General features: G+C 39.4%; 1 protein-coding gene across 3 annotated transcripts; it reads right to left on the bottom strand.

Annotated features, from left to right (window-relative positions):
- Positions 1 to 1,319: 1,319 nt before the first annotated feature.
- On the bottom strand, positions 1,320 to 3,549 carry TCEAL4 (transcription elongation factor A like 4). 3 transcript variants are annotated; one of them, XM_063804022.1, is made up of 3 exons: positions 3,427 to 3,549; positions 2,760 to 2,832; positions 1,320 to 2,402 (listed from the first exon to the last, which is right to left on the bottom strand). In XM_063804022.1, exon 3 carries the CDS (start codon positions 2,373 to 2,375, stop codon positions 1,728 to 1,730), a length of 648 nt encoding a protein of 215 aa, XP_063660092.1. In that variant the 5' UTR covers positions 2,376 to 2,402; positions 2,760 to 2,832; positions 3,427 to 3,549; the 3' UTR covers positions 1,320 to 1,727. The 3 variants fall into 3 exon arrangements, with proteins under 3 accessions (XP_063660092.1, XP_063660093.1, XP_009437690.2); XM_063804023.1 differs by having other exon boundaries at positions 1,320 to 2,397; XM_009439415.4 differs by lacking the exon at positions 3,427 to 3,549 and having other exon boundaries at positions 1,320 to 2,397; positions 2,760 to 3,061.
- Between the last annotated feature and the right edge of the window lie 14,667 nt (positions 3,550 to 18,216).

Raw genomic sequence — 18,216 nt, 5'->3', positions numbered from 1 at the left:
ACCTCTGGTCTTCTTCCCAAAACACATAATGCCTGTGTAATCACAAGACAAGCAAACCCAAGTTTTGGGACATTATACAAAATACCTGACCAATACTTCGTAGAAGTGTCAAGGTCATCAAAAACAGGCAAAGTCTGAAAAACTCTCACAGCTAAGTGGAGCCTATGGAGACATGACGACTAAACGTAACCTGAATGGGATCCTGGAACAGAAAAAGGACATTAAGGGAAATCCAAATAAAGTACGTACTTTAGTTAATAATAATGTATCAATATTGGTTAACAGTGACAAATGTACCATACTAATGTAAGATGTTAATAATAGGGGACAGTGCATATGGGATACTCTGTACTATCTTTGCAATAATTGTGTAGATCTAAAACCATCCTAAAAGTTTATTAAAAAAAATACTGTAAGGAAATAAAAAGCTACTCAAGAGCCAGGGGGAAAAAATCACATAGGTAGATGGGTCTGTTGAAATAGTAAAGCAGGGCTTAACAGAAATTTCCTGGGAGACAATTCCTAAGAAAAAAGTGTTAGCAGACTAGAGATTAACAAATGAGAATAGCACAGCATCTCGTCACTCAGCTTTTCCTCCTGGCTCAATCTCCACTATCTAAATCCGGTGGAAACGGCTATATGCAAAAATATACACAAATCAACAAAAAACATGGAAAGCAGTGTTTTGTAAAAACTTCATAAAACATCAAGGCCCAAGTGACAATTGGGTACTAACAACCTGAGTTAGGATAATTCTATTGTAGGTAGAGAGGGAATTCTCCACTTTTCTGTTGGGACAGTGTTGCTTAGTCCATCATGGTCTTCAGCCCACCAGCAGCAGCTGGGGCCTCAGGAGGGTGCAGGATCCATGAGAAGGGGCACACTACCTTTCAAGTATGGCATTACCCAGGAAGAGTGGCACCCATCTCTCAGCTGTCTGAACTTATTTCTGGGCACAGGTGAGACCCTCCTTCAGCCCTTCCCAAGTATCTGACTGGGCACTGGTTCTGCTAGTGCAAGGGGAGAGAGTAGGAGCCAGCCTAACACAGCTCACACACTCAATACCTCATTTGATCTTCTCCACATGTCTAGGCTAATTTTATCCCCGTTTCACAGATGTCAAGGCTGTCCCTTACAGCAATGGCTCTGTAATAACCATCGAGTTGACTCCTCCAGCTTCCAGTCCCAGAGGTAATGCAACTTTTACCTATCATTTTATGTCCTCACAACAAGAATTTTAAGTATATCCACTGTCTTTATAAGTTCACTGGGCAGTTCATTTGAATGCTTATTCAAATGAATGAAATTCAAATATTCACTGTTTTCCAATACTTTATATTTTATTATTTTTATGACTAAAGAAATCTGTTTTTAGGAGAAAAATGGACAGATGAACAAAAAAGAACAGAAAAAATCACCCAGAGATAACCACTGTTAATCTTTTAGTGGACACAGCTTTCAGAATTGTTTTCTATACTATATTACTAGGTAAGTATCTTTGTAGTTTTACAAAAATGTACTGATGCCATATATTTGGTTCTGCAAGTTGTGTTTTTTAATTTTACAATGCACCGTCAACATTTTTTCCATGTAACAGATGAACATTTCCTACTGAGAACACTGCGTTGCAGATAGGTCAAAAGGCTGCTAGCAACAGGAGGGATGCCTAAAGTAAAGTATTACCGTAACGTTAAAGCACATGGCCTGGTAAATGCCTGCCAGGGACACTACACATAAGGAATGTCTTCAATGTCCCTTCGTGGGGCCCTGCAGCCACCCCTGAATTCCCTTGGACCTCTAGGGTAGAAGGGGTCCTGTAAATTTCTTTGCATCCACAAAAACGCCCCCAATTTCTGTTTGCTTTTTCTCTTCTCATCCTGCACCTTAGCCATATTGTCAAATTCTCTTATCATGTCCTCATTGCTGAAATTCATATCGTGTATGGCCTCTTTATACTCCTTGAGGTAATGAGCCAGCCCCTTATTAGTTTTTCTTTTGGCTTTCCTGGGTACATCATCCTCAGCTGGGCGCTTTCCTGCAGCCCTTGTTTCACTCCCTGGCTCTCCTTCACTCTCTGGCTTTCCCTCTATCTCTGGTTTTCCCTCTCTCTCTGATCCTCCCTCCATCTCTGACTCTCCCTCCCTCTCTGACTTTCCTTCTTTTGCCTCTCCCTCACTCTCTGGCTTTCCTTTATCCTTTAACATTTCCTCATCTCCTGTTTTGCCCTTGTTTTCTGTTTTTCCCTCGTTTTCTAACTTCTTGTCTTCCAGAGTACAAGCTACTTCTGGCTTTCTCTCGTCCTGTGGCTGTTCTTCATTTTCCATCTTTCCTTGGTTTGAAGCCATTCCTTCATTTTCATTGTAGAGTTTTTCCATGTCGAGATTTCCCCTCCTTTTCCTGTCCTGGGGGATGGGGGTGGAGGAAAGAGGAGACAAAGAGGAGACATGGGAGACTGAGTACATGGGGTGGAATGCAGGTCTGGATAGTACTTGCATCTCACCCCTGATGAGGGTTCCCCTAAGCTGGCCGGGCCTCCAAGAGGGCCTTCTGCCCACCACGTAGCCCGCCACTCCTCCCACACACGTGAGCCAGCCATTGCCTGACAGGCTCTGCCACTTTCTCTGCACTGGTTCAGCCTGGTAAGGTGTGTGTTCATGTGGGTGGGGGAATGGGAAAGGCCCCAATTCGGTCCCGGCCGGGCCCTCCACACTCTCAACCCTTGTGGGCCCCTGTCCATGCAGCCCCGTACTTTCACGGACCTGCGGGGATTCTGGACAGGTTGCTCCTCCTTTTCAGGCTTCGCAGAGCGCTGGGAACAACAGACACGCAGACCTGCAGACAGACAGGAGACAGGGGCAGGGTCTGCGCGCTCAGCGGGCTCACAGGGACGCGGTTCCCTTTCCTGAGTCCAGGCCCTTCTCATCCAACGTTTTCCTCCCCTACCTCCGCCGCACCCCAGCCGCCATTTCTTTCCAGGCCTCGGGCACCAAACCAGGATGCTTTCCAAACTAATTTTGGGTCTCTGTGCCCTTCTTCCTCAGAGGCAACTCTCCTCCCCAGCCTCGCGGTCAACGTTTTTCTCTACGCACGGGAACGGCAGATGGGGTTTACTTCCACTGTCTCACTACTGGGGCGTCCCCAGCCCACCATCTCCGGCTCCAAAATGGACGGAGGGCAGAGAAGAGGATGTGCCTGGAAAGCGAGCATGGATACTTGGGGGTGCTCGCCTTCCTCACCCTCTGCCCACTGCCTACGTGCTCCCCCTCAGCCACCCCTAGCCGTTTTCCCACCGCCATCTCTGTCCACACTCGGGCCAGCTTCCCTCGACTCGACCCGACCCCACCCCCAGCCTTTCCCCCTGCAGTACCCGTTCCCCTTCCGCCATTCCAGTGTTCCGCTGGCAGCGTGGAAGGCCCGCACACTGACCTGGAAGAAGCTGGACCAAGAATTAGGAGCCCAGGAACCGGAGCAGACGAGACCCAGCCGCGGGGACAGAGGGCAGGCACTCGGACCGGTGCCTACATCTGCGTCCGGGCAGATCACGTGAATGCCGCAGCACAGGAGTTCCACCGCCCCACGCCCCGCCTCCTAGCCAGCCGCTTCCAGCCACCCACCACCTCTCTCCAGCAGGTACCCTCTTACCTCCCTGGGCCCTTTTGTCCTTTTTTTCTTGTTAAGAAATTAATCAAAGAAAGAATCTTAATGAAAATCACAGTTTTTTTTTTAATGAGTTGGGCGGTCCAGAAGAGGAGTCTTGATAATGTTGCTCTTAAATTCCACTGAAATAACGTAGACCCACCCGATAAAATCGTATGAATGTGAACTTAAGTACTGTATAAAGAATAGAATATTGCCCTTTAGAAAAAACTTAAGAAAAAATTTCCAAAATAAATGAAATTGTCCCTTTTTCCTGACATGTACAAACATAAATTTTCAAATGAATAAAAAATAAAGTTATATTTGAAGCAAAATAAAACAACGATTAATTTATCTTAAGTGAGAAACTGAATATACAATGACCAGACCACATACGAAAATAGAACTGTGACCCACAACCTTTGCTGCAAGCAGCTCAAAAAGCCAAAGTATAGCATCTGCAGAAATGTTCAGGACTTTAATCAATTTGCTAGCCTTTCTGGCCTTTTTAATTTTTTTGACCTGATGACAAACAAGAAAAACCCAAATATGAACCCATATTCAATCACATAGGATGCTTGCCTCTAGTTGGCCTGCCTCTAGCTTCCTCACGTCAACAACATCCAATCAGAGCGTAGTTGAAGTCTTTGTGTTTTTGTTTTCCACTATAAAGCTTTCCCACTCCCCTGCCTGTCTTTGAATCTCTGCCAGACTCAAATGATGGTGGCTTGACTTCCTTGCTATAAAAAAGCTGTGAATAAGTAGCACTTGTTTGTTCTCTTATGGGTAGACTCCGTTTATCTCCACATAAGCTTTTGGTGTGGAAGGCCTTTATAGTCACGTACCACTTAATAACGGGGATATGTTCTGAGAAATGCATCAGGCAATTTCGTGGTGGTGCGAACATCGTAGAGTGTAGTTATACAAATCTATATGGTATAGCCTACTACACTCCTAGGCTACATACTATAGCCTATCGTATTCTATGCTGTCCGTTGTCGTTGACCAATCGATACGCAGTGTGACTGTACAACAAAGAGACAAATGCTGATAGATTAGATTACATGAAAATTTTTAACAGATTTGTTGAAGGATTGGGGACACATGCACTCTCCCCTGTTCTTATTGAATATGTTGGTGAAATTTTTCTGAAGATCAACTTTGTAAATTATTTAAAAATAAAAATATCGGCCAGGCACGGTGGCTCACACCTGTAATCCCAGCGCTTTGGGAAGCTGAGGCGGGTGGATCACCTGAGGTCAGGAGTTCAAGACCAGCCTGACCAGGATGGTGAAACCCCATCTCTACTAAAAATACCAAAACTAGCTGGGCGTGGTGGTGGGCGCCTGTAATCCCAGCTACTCGGTAGGCTGAGGCAGGAGAATTGCTTGAACCCGAGAGGCAGAGGTTGCAGTGAGCCGAGATCACGCCATTGCACTCCAGCCTGGGCGACAGAGTGAGACTTCGTCTCAAAAAAAAAATTAATATTTGATCTTTTGTGCCAGTAATTTCACTTCTAATAGTTACCCACAATGATAATTTTCTTTCTTCAACTTTTATTTTAAGCTCAGGGGCACATGTGCAGGATGTGAAGGTTTGTTATGTAGATAAACATGTGCCATGGTGGTTTGCTGTATAGATCATCTCATCACCCAGGTATTAAGCCTGGCAGCCACCAGCTATTCTTCCTTATGCTCTCCCTCCCTGCCCCCAGCAGGCCCCTGTGTGTGTTGTTCCCTGACATGTGTCCATGTGTTCTCATCATTCAGCTCCCAGTGAGGACACATGGTGTTTGGTTTTCTGTTCCTGCATTAGTTTGCTGAGAGTAGTGGCTTCTAGCTCCATCCATGTGCCTGCAAAAGACATGATCTCATTCCTTTTTATGGCTGCATAGTATTCCATGGTGTATATGTACCACATTTTCTTTATCTAGTCTATCACTGATGGGCATTTCAGTTGATTCCATATCTTTGCTATTGTGAATAGTGCTGCAATGAACATACGGGTGCATGTATCCTTATAACAGAATGATTTATATTCCTTTGGGTATATACCCAGTAATGAGATTGCTCAGTCAAATGGTATTTCTGGTTCCAGGTCTTTGAGGAATCGCCACAGTCTTCCACAATGGTTGCTGATTTATACTCCCACCAACAGTGTAAAAGTGTTTCTTTTTCTCTGCAGCCTCACCAGCATCTGTTGTTTTTTGACTTTTTAATAATAGCCATTCTGACTAGCTTAAGATGGTATATCATTGTGGTTATGATTTGCATTTCTCTATCAGTGATGTTGAGCTTTTTTTCACATGTTTTTTGGCCTCATGTATGTCTTCTTTTGAGAAGTGTGTGTTCATGTCTTTGCCTACTTTTTAATGGGTTGTTTTTTTCTTGTAAATTTGTTTAAGCTTCTTGGAGACTGGATATTAGACCTTTGTCAGATGGATAAATTGCAAAAATTTTATCCCGTTCTGTAGGTTGTCTGTTCACTCTGATGAGTTTTGTTTGCTGTGTAGAAGCTCGTTAGTTTAATTAGATCTGATTTGTCAATTGTTGCTTTTGTTGCAATTGCCTGTGCCTATGTCCTGAATGGTATTGCCTAGATTTTCTAATAGGGTTTTTGTAGTTTTGGGTTTTACATTTAAGTCTTTAATCCATCTTGAGTTAATATTTATATATGGTATAAGGAAGGGGTCCAGTTTCAATTCTCTGCATATTGCTAGCCATTTCTCCCAGCACTATTTATTAAATAGGGAATCCTTTCCCCATTGCTAGTTTTTGTCAGATTTATTGAAGATCAGATAGTTCTAGGTGTGTGGTCTTATTTATGAGTTCTCTATTATGTTCTGTTAGTCTATATGTCTGTTGTTGTACCAGTACCATGCTGTTTTGTTTACTGTAGCCTTGTAGTATAGTTAGAAGTCAGGTAGTGTGATGCCTCCAACTTTGTTCTATTTGCTTAGGATTGTCTTGGCTATTTGGGCTCTTTTTTGGTTCCATATGAGTTTTAAAATAGTTTTTTTCAATTCTGTGAAGAATGTCAATGGTAGTTTAATGGAAATAGCGTTGAATCTATAAATTTCTTTGGGCAGTATGGCCATTTTCATGATACTGATTCTTTCTATCCATGAGAATGGAATGTTTTCCATTTGTTTGGGTCCTCACTGAAATCCTCTCTGATTTCTTTTAGTAGTGGTTTGTAGTTCTCCTTGAAGAGGTCCTTCACTTCCCTTGTTAGCTATATTCCTAGGAATTTTATTCTTTTTGTAGCAATTGTGAATGGAAGTTCATTTATTATTCGGCTCTCAGCTTGCCTATTGTTGGTATATAGGAATGCTAGCAATATTTGCACATTGATTTTATATCCTGAGACTTTGTTGAAGTTGCTTATCAGCTTAAGAAGCTTTTGGGCTTAGACAATGGCGTTTTCTAGATATAGGAGAATTTCATCTGCAAACAAAGATAATTTGACTACCTCTCTTCCTATTAGAATACCCTTTATTTCTTTCTTTTGCCTGATTGTCCTGGCCAGAACTTCCAATACTATGTTGAATAGGAGTGGTGAGAGAGAGAGCATCCTTGTCTTGTGCTGGTTTTCAAGGGGAATGCCTCCAGCTTTTGCCCATTCAGTCTGATATTGACTGTGGGTTTGTCATATACGGATGTTATTATTTTGAGGTATGTTCCTTCAATATGTAGTTTATTGAGAGTTTTTAACATAAAGGGATATTGAATTTTATCAAAGGGCTTTTCTACATCTATTGCGATAATCATGTGGTTTCTGTCTTTAGTGCTGTTTATATGATTAATCACATTTATTGATTTGCATATGTTTAACCAACCTTGCATCTCGGGGATGAAGCCAACTTGATCGTGATGGATAAGCTTTTTGATGTGTTGCTGGATTTGGTTTGCCAGTATTTTATAGAGGATTTTTGCATCAATGTTCTTCAAAGATATTTGCCTGAAGTTTTCTCTTTTTTGTTGTATCTCTGCTAGGTTTTGGTATTAGGATGATGCTGACCTCTTAATACGAATTAAGGAGGAGTCTTTCCTTTTCAATTTTTTCGGAATAGTTTCAATAGAAACTATCCCAGCTGTTCTTTGTACCTCTGGTAAAATTCAGCTGTGAATATGTCTGGTCCTGGGCTTTTTTGTTGTTGTTGCTGTTAGTAGGCTATTTATTACTACCTCAATTTCAGAACTTGTTATTGGCCTATTCAGGGATTCAATTTCTTCCTGGTTCAATCTTGGGAGGCTGTATGTGTCCAGGAATTTATCCATTTCTTTTAGGTTTTCCAGTTTACATGCATAAAGGTGTTTGTAGTATTATCTGATGGTTTTTATATTTCTGTGGGGTCAGTGGTGATATCCCCCTATCATTTCTGATTGTGTTTATTTGATTTTTTTCTCTTTTATTCATTAGTCTGGCTAGCAGTCTATCTATTTTATTTTTTCCAAAAACCAGCTCCTGGATTCATTGATTTTTTGAAGGGTTTTTCATAGCTCTATCTCCTTCAGTTCAGCTATCATTTTGACTATTTCTTGTCTTCTGCTAGCTTTAGGGTTTGTTTGCTCTTGGTTCTCTAGCTCTTTTAGTTGTGATGTTAGGTTGTTAACTTGATATCTTTCTAGCTTTTTGATGTACCCACAGAGATAATTAATAGTCTTATATTTCAAATTTTCACTTTGGGAAGCCAAGGTGGGTGGATTGCTTGAGCCCAGGAGTTTGAGACCAGCCTGGGCAACATGGCAAAACCCTGTTTCCGCAAAAATTACAAAATTTAGCCCAGTGTGGTGGCGCACACCGGTAGTCCCAGCTACTTGGGAGGCTGAGGTGGGAGAATTGATTGATTGCTCTCGGGAGGTAGAGGCTGCAGTGAGCTGTGACTGTGCCACTGCACTCCAGCCTCGGTGAAAGAGCCAGACCCTGTCTCAAAAAATTTATGTTAAAAAGATTCCCATAGCAATTATTTATTGAACACTTATTCTTTGTTTGTATTATAACTACAATAGTGATTCCATTGGCTTAGTTTATAATTTAAAAAAAATGGAACAGCACAAATGTCCATCATTACAGATTTAGTTACATAATCTTCTTAGTATACCCGTTTAATCTGGTTATCTTTGGGTGTTTGGTTTATAAAAATAATTAATCCTTATATATTGGGCACTTAATACACAGTAAAAATAATTCTTTATTAACTGTTCATCAACCCAATTGATAGTGACACTACTATGTGTGGTGGGACACAAAGGACAGCCACAAGTAAGTGATATTGCCCTCTAGAGATGCCACTTACGTTAGCAGCACTGTGCTAGCTACATTGTCTTATCTGGCGTGCTATTTCATTTATCCCTGGTGGGACAATTCACACTTCAAGGAAGCAGAATGACTTATAAGGCTACAATTTTAACCAATATAGTACTGAAATAAGCACAGTAAGAGAAATAAAACAAGAAAGCCCACTAACACACCCAAATATACAAGTTTTTAGTGTGTGATAGGGAAACATTTCTGATCAGTAGTAAAAAATAGGCTATTATAGAAACTATATTTGTATAATTAGTTAAATATTTGAGGGAAAATGAAGAGCTTTATTTTCTGACATACATTCAGATATCTTCAGGGTAGGCAAGAGACATGAAATAAAAGGCATCCGGGTTGAAAGGAAAGAAGTAAAACTATCTATTTGCAGGTGATGTGATCTTGCATATAGAACATCCCAAATAATTCACTAAAGAACTGTAGGAATAACAAATGAGTTCAGCAATGTGGCTGAATATATGATTGATATACAAAAATTAATTGTATTTTATGTGCTAGCAATGAACTATTCAAAGAGGAAAGTAAGAAAACAATTCCACTTAAAATAGCATAAAGATAATAAAACACTTAGAAATAAATTCAATAAAAGGTCCAAGACTTGTACACCAAAAACTAAAAAAAATTGTTGAAAGAAATAAAAGAATACCTAAATAAATGGAAAAACATTCTATATTCATAGATCTGAAGACTTAGTATTTCCAAAATTGATCCATAGAATCAATGTAATCTCTATCAAAATCTTATCTGGCTTCTTTGCAGAAATTGGTAAGCTGATCCCAAAATCCACATGAAAATGCAGGAAACCCAGAATATACAAAACAATATTTTAAAAAAAAGGAAAACATTGGAGGTCTCACACTTCCAGATTTCTATCAAGGCAGTGTGGTACTGGCATAAGGACATATAGATCAATGGAATATAATTGAGAGTCCAGAAATAAGCCCTCATACCTACAGTTGTGCCAAGAAAATTCAACTATGAAAGAATAGTCTTTTTAACAAATGGTGCTGAGACAAATGGATATCTACCTGCAGAAAAAATGAATTTGGGCCTCTTTTTCACACCATCTACAAAACAATTCAAAATAGATTAAAGTCCTAATTGTAAGAGCTAAAACGATCAAATTCTTAGAAGAAAACTTAGGTGTAATTCTTTAAGACCTTGGATTAGGCAATGGTTTTTTAGATATGACAACAAAAGCTCAAGAAACAAAAGAAATATAGATAAATGAGGCTCCATCAAAATGCACAATTTTTATGATTCAAAGGACATCATCAGGAAAGTGAGAAGACAACTAACAGAATAGGAAAAATTTTTGCGAGTAATGTATCTGATAAGGGACTTGTATCTATAATACATAGAGAATACTTACAACTAAATAATTTTAAAAACCCAATTTTAAAATGGGCAAAGGATCTGAATAGGTATTTCTCCAAAGAAAATATACAAATGGCCAATAAATACATGAAAATGTGCCCAACATCATTAGCCATCAGGAAAATGCAAATCAAAGCCATAATGAGATACCACTTTATACCCACTAGGATGGATATAATAAACAAGAAATATAATGACAGGTGTTTGCAAAAATGTAGAGAAATTGGAAACATCACATACTATAGGTGGGAACATCAAATGGCACACTACTGTGGAAAACAGTTGGGCAGTTCCTCAAAATGTTAAACATGGCATTACCTTATGACGCAACAATCCACTCCTAAGTATATCCCCAAGGCAAATGAAACAATATGCCTACACAAAACTTGAATGTGTATGTTCCTGGCAGCATTATTCATTATAGTTAGAAAGTAGAAATATCTTAAATACCTATCACTCAATGAATAGATATATAAAATATGGTATGTCTGTACAATGGAATATTATTTGGCAAAAAAATGGAACAAAGTGCTGATACATGCTAAAACATGAATGAACCTTGAAAACCTTGTGCCAAGTGAAATAATCCAGTCACAAATTATTACATATTGTAGTAGTCCATTAATATGCAACATTTAGAATTGGTATATCCATAGAGACAGAAGGTAAATTAGTAGTAGCATAGGGCTAGGGGTGGGAAATTGAAGGGAAAATGTTAGTGACTGCTAATGGGCATGAGATTTCTTTTTGAGGTGATGAAAATGTTCTAAGGTTGATTGTGATGATGGTTGCACAACTCTGTGAGTATATTAAAAAACCATTGGATTATGCACCCTAAATAGGCGAATTATATGGCATGAGAATTATATCTCAATAAAGCTGTGATAAAAATCTGTCATAATATTGATTATTTCAAAGTATTATATATGCAGATTTTCACTATAATGGATTGAATTAAAGTCACATAATTTTTCTCTATTATGCATGTTTTAATATTTATATGTTAGTACATTTCCTTGATTATTTTATTTGGATTTATTCTAAGAACTTGAATTAATAGATCAAAAGTTATGAGAATTTTAAGATTTATTGATATATGTAGCTAAATGTTTACTATGTTGTTAATTATAAAAACTACAGAAAATCAAACATACATATAATGTAGAGGGTGGGGTTGTATGCTATATTTTACTAAATTTTTCTATGCTTATTTCATATACAATTTGTATATTTAATGAAATTGTACTGTATATACTGTTCTGCCACTTGATTCTTTCACTTAAAACTATATCTTCAGAACATTCCCATGTCAGTCTACATAGGACTACCTTATACATTTTAATGGTTGCATAATATTCTACTCTTTAGAGTTACCAAAGTTTATTTAATCAATTCCCCATTGATTAGCATTAGAAATGTTCCATACTTTTACTATTAACAACATTGATCTATTGAATATCTATATGCATATTGCATCCATTTATTTACCTGGGGAAGAGATTTAATTTCCGAAGTTGTTATGTCCCGCTCCACATATGATATGTGACCTTTCCATTCTTCGCATTGACAGATGTGGACTTTGTCTCTTCCTTTTGAATTTGGGAGGCCCTGCGACTATTTTGATCAGTATAATACAGTGTAAATCACTTTGTGTGACTTTTGAGGTTAGGTCAAAACACCCCACAAAGATCTGCCTGGCATTTTTGGAATATTCACTCTTGGAGAAGCAGCTGCCATGTAACAATTCTTCCTACCCTGAAACCACCATGCTGAAAAGGCCATATATTTGCTCTTTGATTGACAGCTCCAGCTGTGTTGTAATCCAAAAGCCAGCAATAACTGCCATCCCTGTTAGTGAGCCCTCTTGGATTTCCATCCTAGTCCAACTTAAAGATGATTGCTGTCCTAGATGACATATTTTATTGACTGATTGATTGATTGAGACAGTCTCGCTCTGTCACCCAGGCTGGAGTGCAGTGGTGCAATATCAGCTCACTGCAACCTCCACCTCCTGGGTTCAAACGATTCTCCTGCCTCAGCCTCCTGAGTAGCTGGGATTATAGGTGCATGCCACCACACCAGGCTAATTTTTATATTTTTAGCAGAGACGGGGTTTCACCATGTTGGCCAGGCTGGCCTCAAACTCCTGACCTCAGGTGATCTACTCACCCTGGCCTCCCAAAACGCTGGGATTACAGGCGTGAGCCGCGGCGCCTGGCCTCCAGCTGACATCTTGACCTCAACATCATGAGAGTCCCAGAATAAGAACCTAGCAGCTGAACTCTTCTTGAATATAAATGGTTAAATTTTGGAGTAATTTGTTATGCAGCAATACTAACCTTAATAACCTGTATTAAAGATGAAATAATACTAGGAGTAAAATAAATCATAAATAGATATCCCACAAAGCCTAAAATATTTACTTTCTGGCCCTTTATGGAAAAAGTTTGTCAGCCCATGTCTTAGACCAAAGGAAACAATTTAACCTCAACCACCACAACAATCGTCATCATTGAGATGTGATGTTGAGTGACTACTAATATAGATGCATATCAGGGTACAGGTATCATTCTATTCATTTGTGGGGGTAACTCAAAATGCATGTAATTTATTTTTATTTTTTATTTTTGAGACAGAGTCTCACTCTGTCACCCAGGCTGGAGTGCGGTGGCACCATCTCGGCTCATGCAACTCTGCCTCCTGGGTTCAAGCAATTCTTGTGCCTCAGCCTCCTGAGTAGCTGGGATCACAGGCGTGTGCCACCATACCTGGCTAATTTTTGTATTTTAGTACAGATGGGGTTTCCTATGTTGGACAGGCTGGTCTTGAACACTTGACTTCAAGTGATCCACCTGACTCGACCTCCCAAAGTGCTGGGATTACAGGTATGAGCCACTGCACCCGGCCAAAATACATATAATTTTAAAGTTACAAAAGTGTTATCCTGTGTAATTGGAACAACCAATACTTAGTACTGGAAACTCATAATCTAAAAGTTGAAAACCTGGCATAGTGGAAAGAATCTAGAATTCAGACTTGGTATTTACTTTAGAAAAGTAACCTCTTCTAGGCCCAGGGGTTAGCCCATCTGTGAAATGGGCGTATAATAGTTGAAATACAAATAATGTGGAGAGTTGGTAAGGATACAGAGTAACTAGAACCCACATATACATTCTGGCTGGAACTACGAATTGAAAAAGCACTTTGGAAAGCTGTCAGTATTTACTAAGGTTAAACATTCATGTATGCTCTGACTCAGTAGTTGCACTCCTGGTATATATGCAACAGAAATGAGTTTTTATGTCCACCAAAAGATGTGAACAAGATTGATCATTAAGTACAAAACATAAAGCAATGCAAATGTTCATCAACAGAAGAATAGTGTTATAGTCCTATAATGCATTACAACACAGAAATGAAAATGAACAAATTACAGCTTCAAACAACATGGGATAAAAACACAAATATAGCACTGCTACTTCCATTGTAATCCCTCTGTCACCCTCCTGTCTACAAAACCACATACCTATGGAGTTGAAAATGGGTTCAGGTTTGAGGCCACAAGAAGAAATTCAAAGACAGTGAAAAGCAGAAGCAGCCCCTGGAATTCAGCATGATTGCTGATATCCCCAGTTGTTGGAGTTTGTTAAGAGAAAAATGTGCTTACACATTTTAATTTGAATTAATTACCCAAGTGAATATTGAGGGAGATCAAGCAAATCAACATAGCATTTAGATTTTATTTTAACGTATTTCTTGGCAAGCAGGTTAATGCAGAGAGGCACAGTTTCTATGAGTCTCTGATAGGCTCAAACACTCAGTCTAATGCCATGTCTGATAGAGCAGACGCTGGAGTGAAATTCAGGAGATCGTCCTGGGTTCTGGTGTCAGACCTAACCCAAAACCTACCCGGCCATGGGTAAGGTCCTTCAGTTCTGTGAGAAGATTCCATCTGGGAAAGGACTCTCAGTTACTAGAAGGGACAGAATTCACTATTCACAATTATTTTAACAAGTGTAATGACTATGCATATTATTTATTCTTAAAACAAGGTTCCTTATAGTGCATGACAAAATATCTGATCAAGCATCAGGTCCACCCAAAGCCATATGGTCCCTGCCTAGTTTCAACCTCCAAAGGCTGATGTTGTTCACACTTACCTCTGTGTGGAAAGATCTTGGAAGCAGAGGTAGTTAAATTATGGATGGGTTTTGGTATTACTTAGTAATAGTAGAAGCCATGAGGGGCACGCTGGCCTATCACATCTCTCAGATGGACCACGGGTCAGCATGCAAGGACTGGACTGATGACCCACTAAAGAGAAGTCTGGGTGCTCTCATGTTCCCCTAATGTCCTCCTCAGGGACTGGGCAAAACCTGCCTATGACCCTAGATTTGTTTTTAAAGTCCCTCAAAATAAGGGGAAAGAGTGGCTACTTTTTCAAACTTTCTCCTCCTCACACCATCCTTATTCTCCTCTTATCCAGTAGTAACAGGCCAGGATCAAAGAGGAGATGGGCAGTAAGGGGCCAGGAATAAGGACCAAACCCATTGTACTGGTGACTGCACTGGGAGCTGGGATTTCATCCTTCCAAGTTGAGGTGGTGGGTTTTATTTTCAGGCATATGTGCTTGGAAGTGAAAAAAATAAGAACATTCATTTAGCTTGTGTGTGTGTGTGTGTGTGTGTGTGTGACATTATTTTTCTTAATCAGTTGCCATGTGCTATGGTTTGAATGTTTGTGTCTACTCCAAAATTCATGTTGAAACTTAATATCCAATGTAATGGTATTCAGAGGTGGGGGCCCTAGCAGGTGATTAGGCTATGAGGGCTCTGCCCTCATGAACAGGATAAATGACTTTATAAAAGGGCTGGAGGGAACTGCCTAGGCCCCTTTTGTCCCTACACTTTCCTCCAAATGAGGATGCAGCAACAAGATGCTTTCTTGGAAGCAGAACCTGATCCTTCAACCAGATATCAAACTTGCTGGTGCCTCCTGAATTGTGAGAAATAACTTTCTGTTCCTTATAAATTACCCAGTCTCAGGTATTTAGCAGCACAAATGGACTAACATGATGTATGAGGCAGGAATTATGTCCACAACTACTAGCCCTGAATTTATATCCTTAAATCTCCATGATTGGAAGCAAAAGATTAGACAATAAAGCTACCAAACCTAAGCAAAGAGCCACACCAGTTTCCTCTTCAACATCCAAGGCTGAACATCCCAGGAAGGCTCTTATTGGTTCAGCAGGGTCACCTCCCCACACTCTGGGCCAATAGCTCAGGGGCTGCGGGTCCTACATTGGCTGACCCAGCAGAGAGTGGGGTATGAGCTGCACTCATTGAATGCTCACATCATCTGAGTCAGGCATAATTGCAGCTCATTAGATTTATGATTTTTAAAAAGACTTTTGACTGGGAAAGAACAGAACTGAATAAGCCTCAATGAAATAGAATACAAATTTCAGAGTCCAGAGAGCTTGGTAAGGGGATTGGACTGTTTCTTGAAATTTATGATATATATTTCTGTGCTTTTTGTTTTCATCATGTATTAACATGAATTCAAAAAAAGCTTGTGATATTTTTATTCCAGTAACACTGTTTCCCCAGGAGTCCTGCTTATAGTACGTTATTTACAGCAGTTAAAGCTGTTTCCCTTAGTCTTTTTTTTTTTTAACACAGAATTAGAGCACTCTTGCCCAGTCTCCTTGTTCGTCATGCACCCACCAGGTTAATAATCAGATGTACTCATTGCCCCATCTAGCCTTTCAGCATCAAGCCCTGTTTTTTTTCTTTACTTACCAGATTCATCTATCTCAATCACCCCTGCACTCTCACCAAATTATAACGCATTTTTAATGTTCTTTCACTAATGTTTCTATTTACTTTCTGAATTTACAAGAGGAAAATGGCAAAAGCGCTATAACTGTCCTCATGGATTTGATATATTAAAAATGCCTTTTTCCATAATACAATGTGTATGAGACCAATATGCTAGAATAATTTTGGTAAAACATTTGTATGGCACACTGGCAGACATTGGCATTTTGAAGCAGCATGATATAAATTAAGTGACTTAATGAAATTTTTTTTACAAATATGTCCACAGCTCTTTCTCTGAAAGAGAAAGCCTTTTTTTCAAGCCACACATGGCTCTGAAAAAAGCCTTGGTTTCCCAAAATGTTGTCCCAAATGTGTAAGTCAATCATGTGGTACCTCTTTGGGCAGTTTACTTGCAGATTATTTTGTTGTAGTTTTCCAGGTCTCCTCTGCAGTAAAATCCTTTTTCAAGTCCTTTTATAAGGTTTTTAAAAATACACCAGATCTTGATAAATAATAGTCTTGATGAGAGGGCTCAATTTTTCTGAATCCTGACTCTAATGATGGTAATGCTAGTATTTTACCATGAAACAAACATTGTGTAACTCATTATATTAGCAAAGGAAGTTAAATCATGTACTGAGATTAACTGAAGATTACCCTTTTTTCCTTTAACATCATAAGGTGAATCATACTTGTATTTTACTGGAACATCTTTGTATTTTTGGATGAATCCTGCTTTGTCCCTTTTTGTTCATCATTAACTATGATGCCAGATGTAATTGCTAATATTTTATGTAGGATTTTATATTCTTGCTTATAAATGTCACTGCTCAGAACTCTTTTTGGCATATTTTCCTTACATCAAAATGATATTTTTTCCCTTCATAATCTGATACCGTTCCATTAAGAGAAAAGAACACCTGTTCCTTAGTGGTTTGACATGAAATACTTTTGGAAGCCTGGCCTTTTGGGATGGTAGCTCACTGGTGACCTCGATTTCTTCTATTCTTCTTAGTCCTTAAATCTCTTTTGTGGGGAGGAGAGTGGGTTTAGTTTCTGTCATTTATATTTTCCACAAATTTATACATTCATTCAATATTTTCAGTTGTATTATCATAGATATTTGAAAGAGATATCCTTTCCATTGAATAATATTTCCTACATTATTTCCCTTTTCTCCCTAAGGAGTTTAGTTAGATGTTTAGTTTAGTAACTTTTTTCAGCCAAGAGCCCTGATATTTATCCACAAATTATACAGTTTAAAGTATGTTTCTAGGACCTAAGTATTGTCAAGAAAACTATTTTTAAATTGTTTATTGCTCATGAATATTTTACATTTTAATAAATATTCCTGTTTTGTGTGTGTGTTGTTTGGAGACCATAGTTTTGTCATCTTTCCTTGAGTCACTGAGGTTTTTGATAAGAATGGGAGGCAGTGGTTTGTTAGCCAGGTCTCTTGTTTTCCACGAGCTCCTCTCCCATGTGGGAGGATTCCTGCTCAAGCCACAGTGGCTTAGCCCAGGGTGACATTAGATTCTGGGTTACTGGACAAATGGCCCGAACGTGGCCAGCATCATTCCTCTGGCATTACGGACCGGGTTATGGAGATCAGAATCACTCAACAAGTTGAAGCTGAAATTGCTACAATTTAGCTGCTGTAGATGGTATCTTCAAAGTGCTCTTGGTGGAGCCTACAGGAAGCTTTCAGTCAGCCTGACCGTTTCATGCCTTCTCATTGGACTGTGCCACATAGAACTATCCAATCACATTTGCCATTGTGTGGTTTATTGGCAGGGTTTCCTTGAATTACATTTCATCTAATTAGAAATTGTGTGTGTACCCAGTACTTCATTTGAATACAGGGCCTATACATGGGCACCACCCTGTCACCAACCACTATCTTTTTCATTTCAAGGTATTGAAAACAATGTCCGTCATGGCTGAGCATTCTTCTAAATCTGACTTTAATAAAAAGGGCTTTAAGAAAGTCATTTCCAAAACACAGAAGGGGAAGATGTGAAAAGAGATGCTATGGAGACAGTTGAGTAACTGT

The sequence above is a fragment of the Pan troglodytes genome, chromosome X (assembly GCF_028858775.2).
Source record: "Pan troglodytes isolate AG18354 chromosome X, NHGRI_mPanTro3-v2.0_pri, whole genome shotgun sequence".
NCBI lineage: Eukaryota > Metazoa > Chordata > Mammalia > Primates > Hominidae > Pan > Pan troglodytes.
This window is presented reverse-complemented; position numbering and strand designations above follow the sequence as displayed.

What these genes read in the sequence shown, in the direction of transcription:
- TCEAL4 (XM_009439415.4), bottom strand. Translation starts at nt 2,923, where the DNA reads ATGAGAAGGGCCTGGACTCAGGAAAGGGAACCGCGTCCCTGTGAGCCC. An exon ending in CCTGTCCAGAATCCCCGCAG is followed by an intron (nt 2,398 to 2,759) that starts GTCCGTGAAAGT and finishes CCCCCAGGACAG; the next exon opens with GAAAAGGAGGGGAAATCTCG.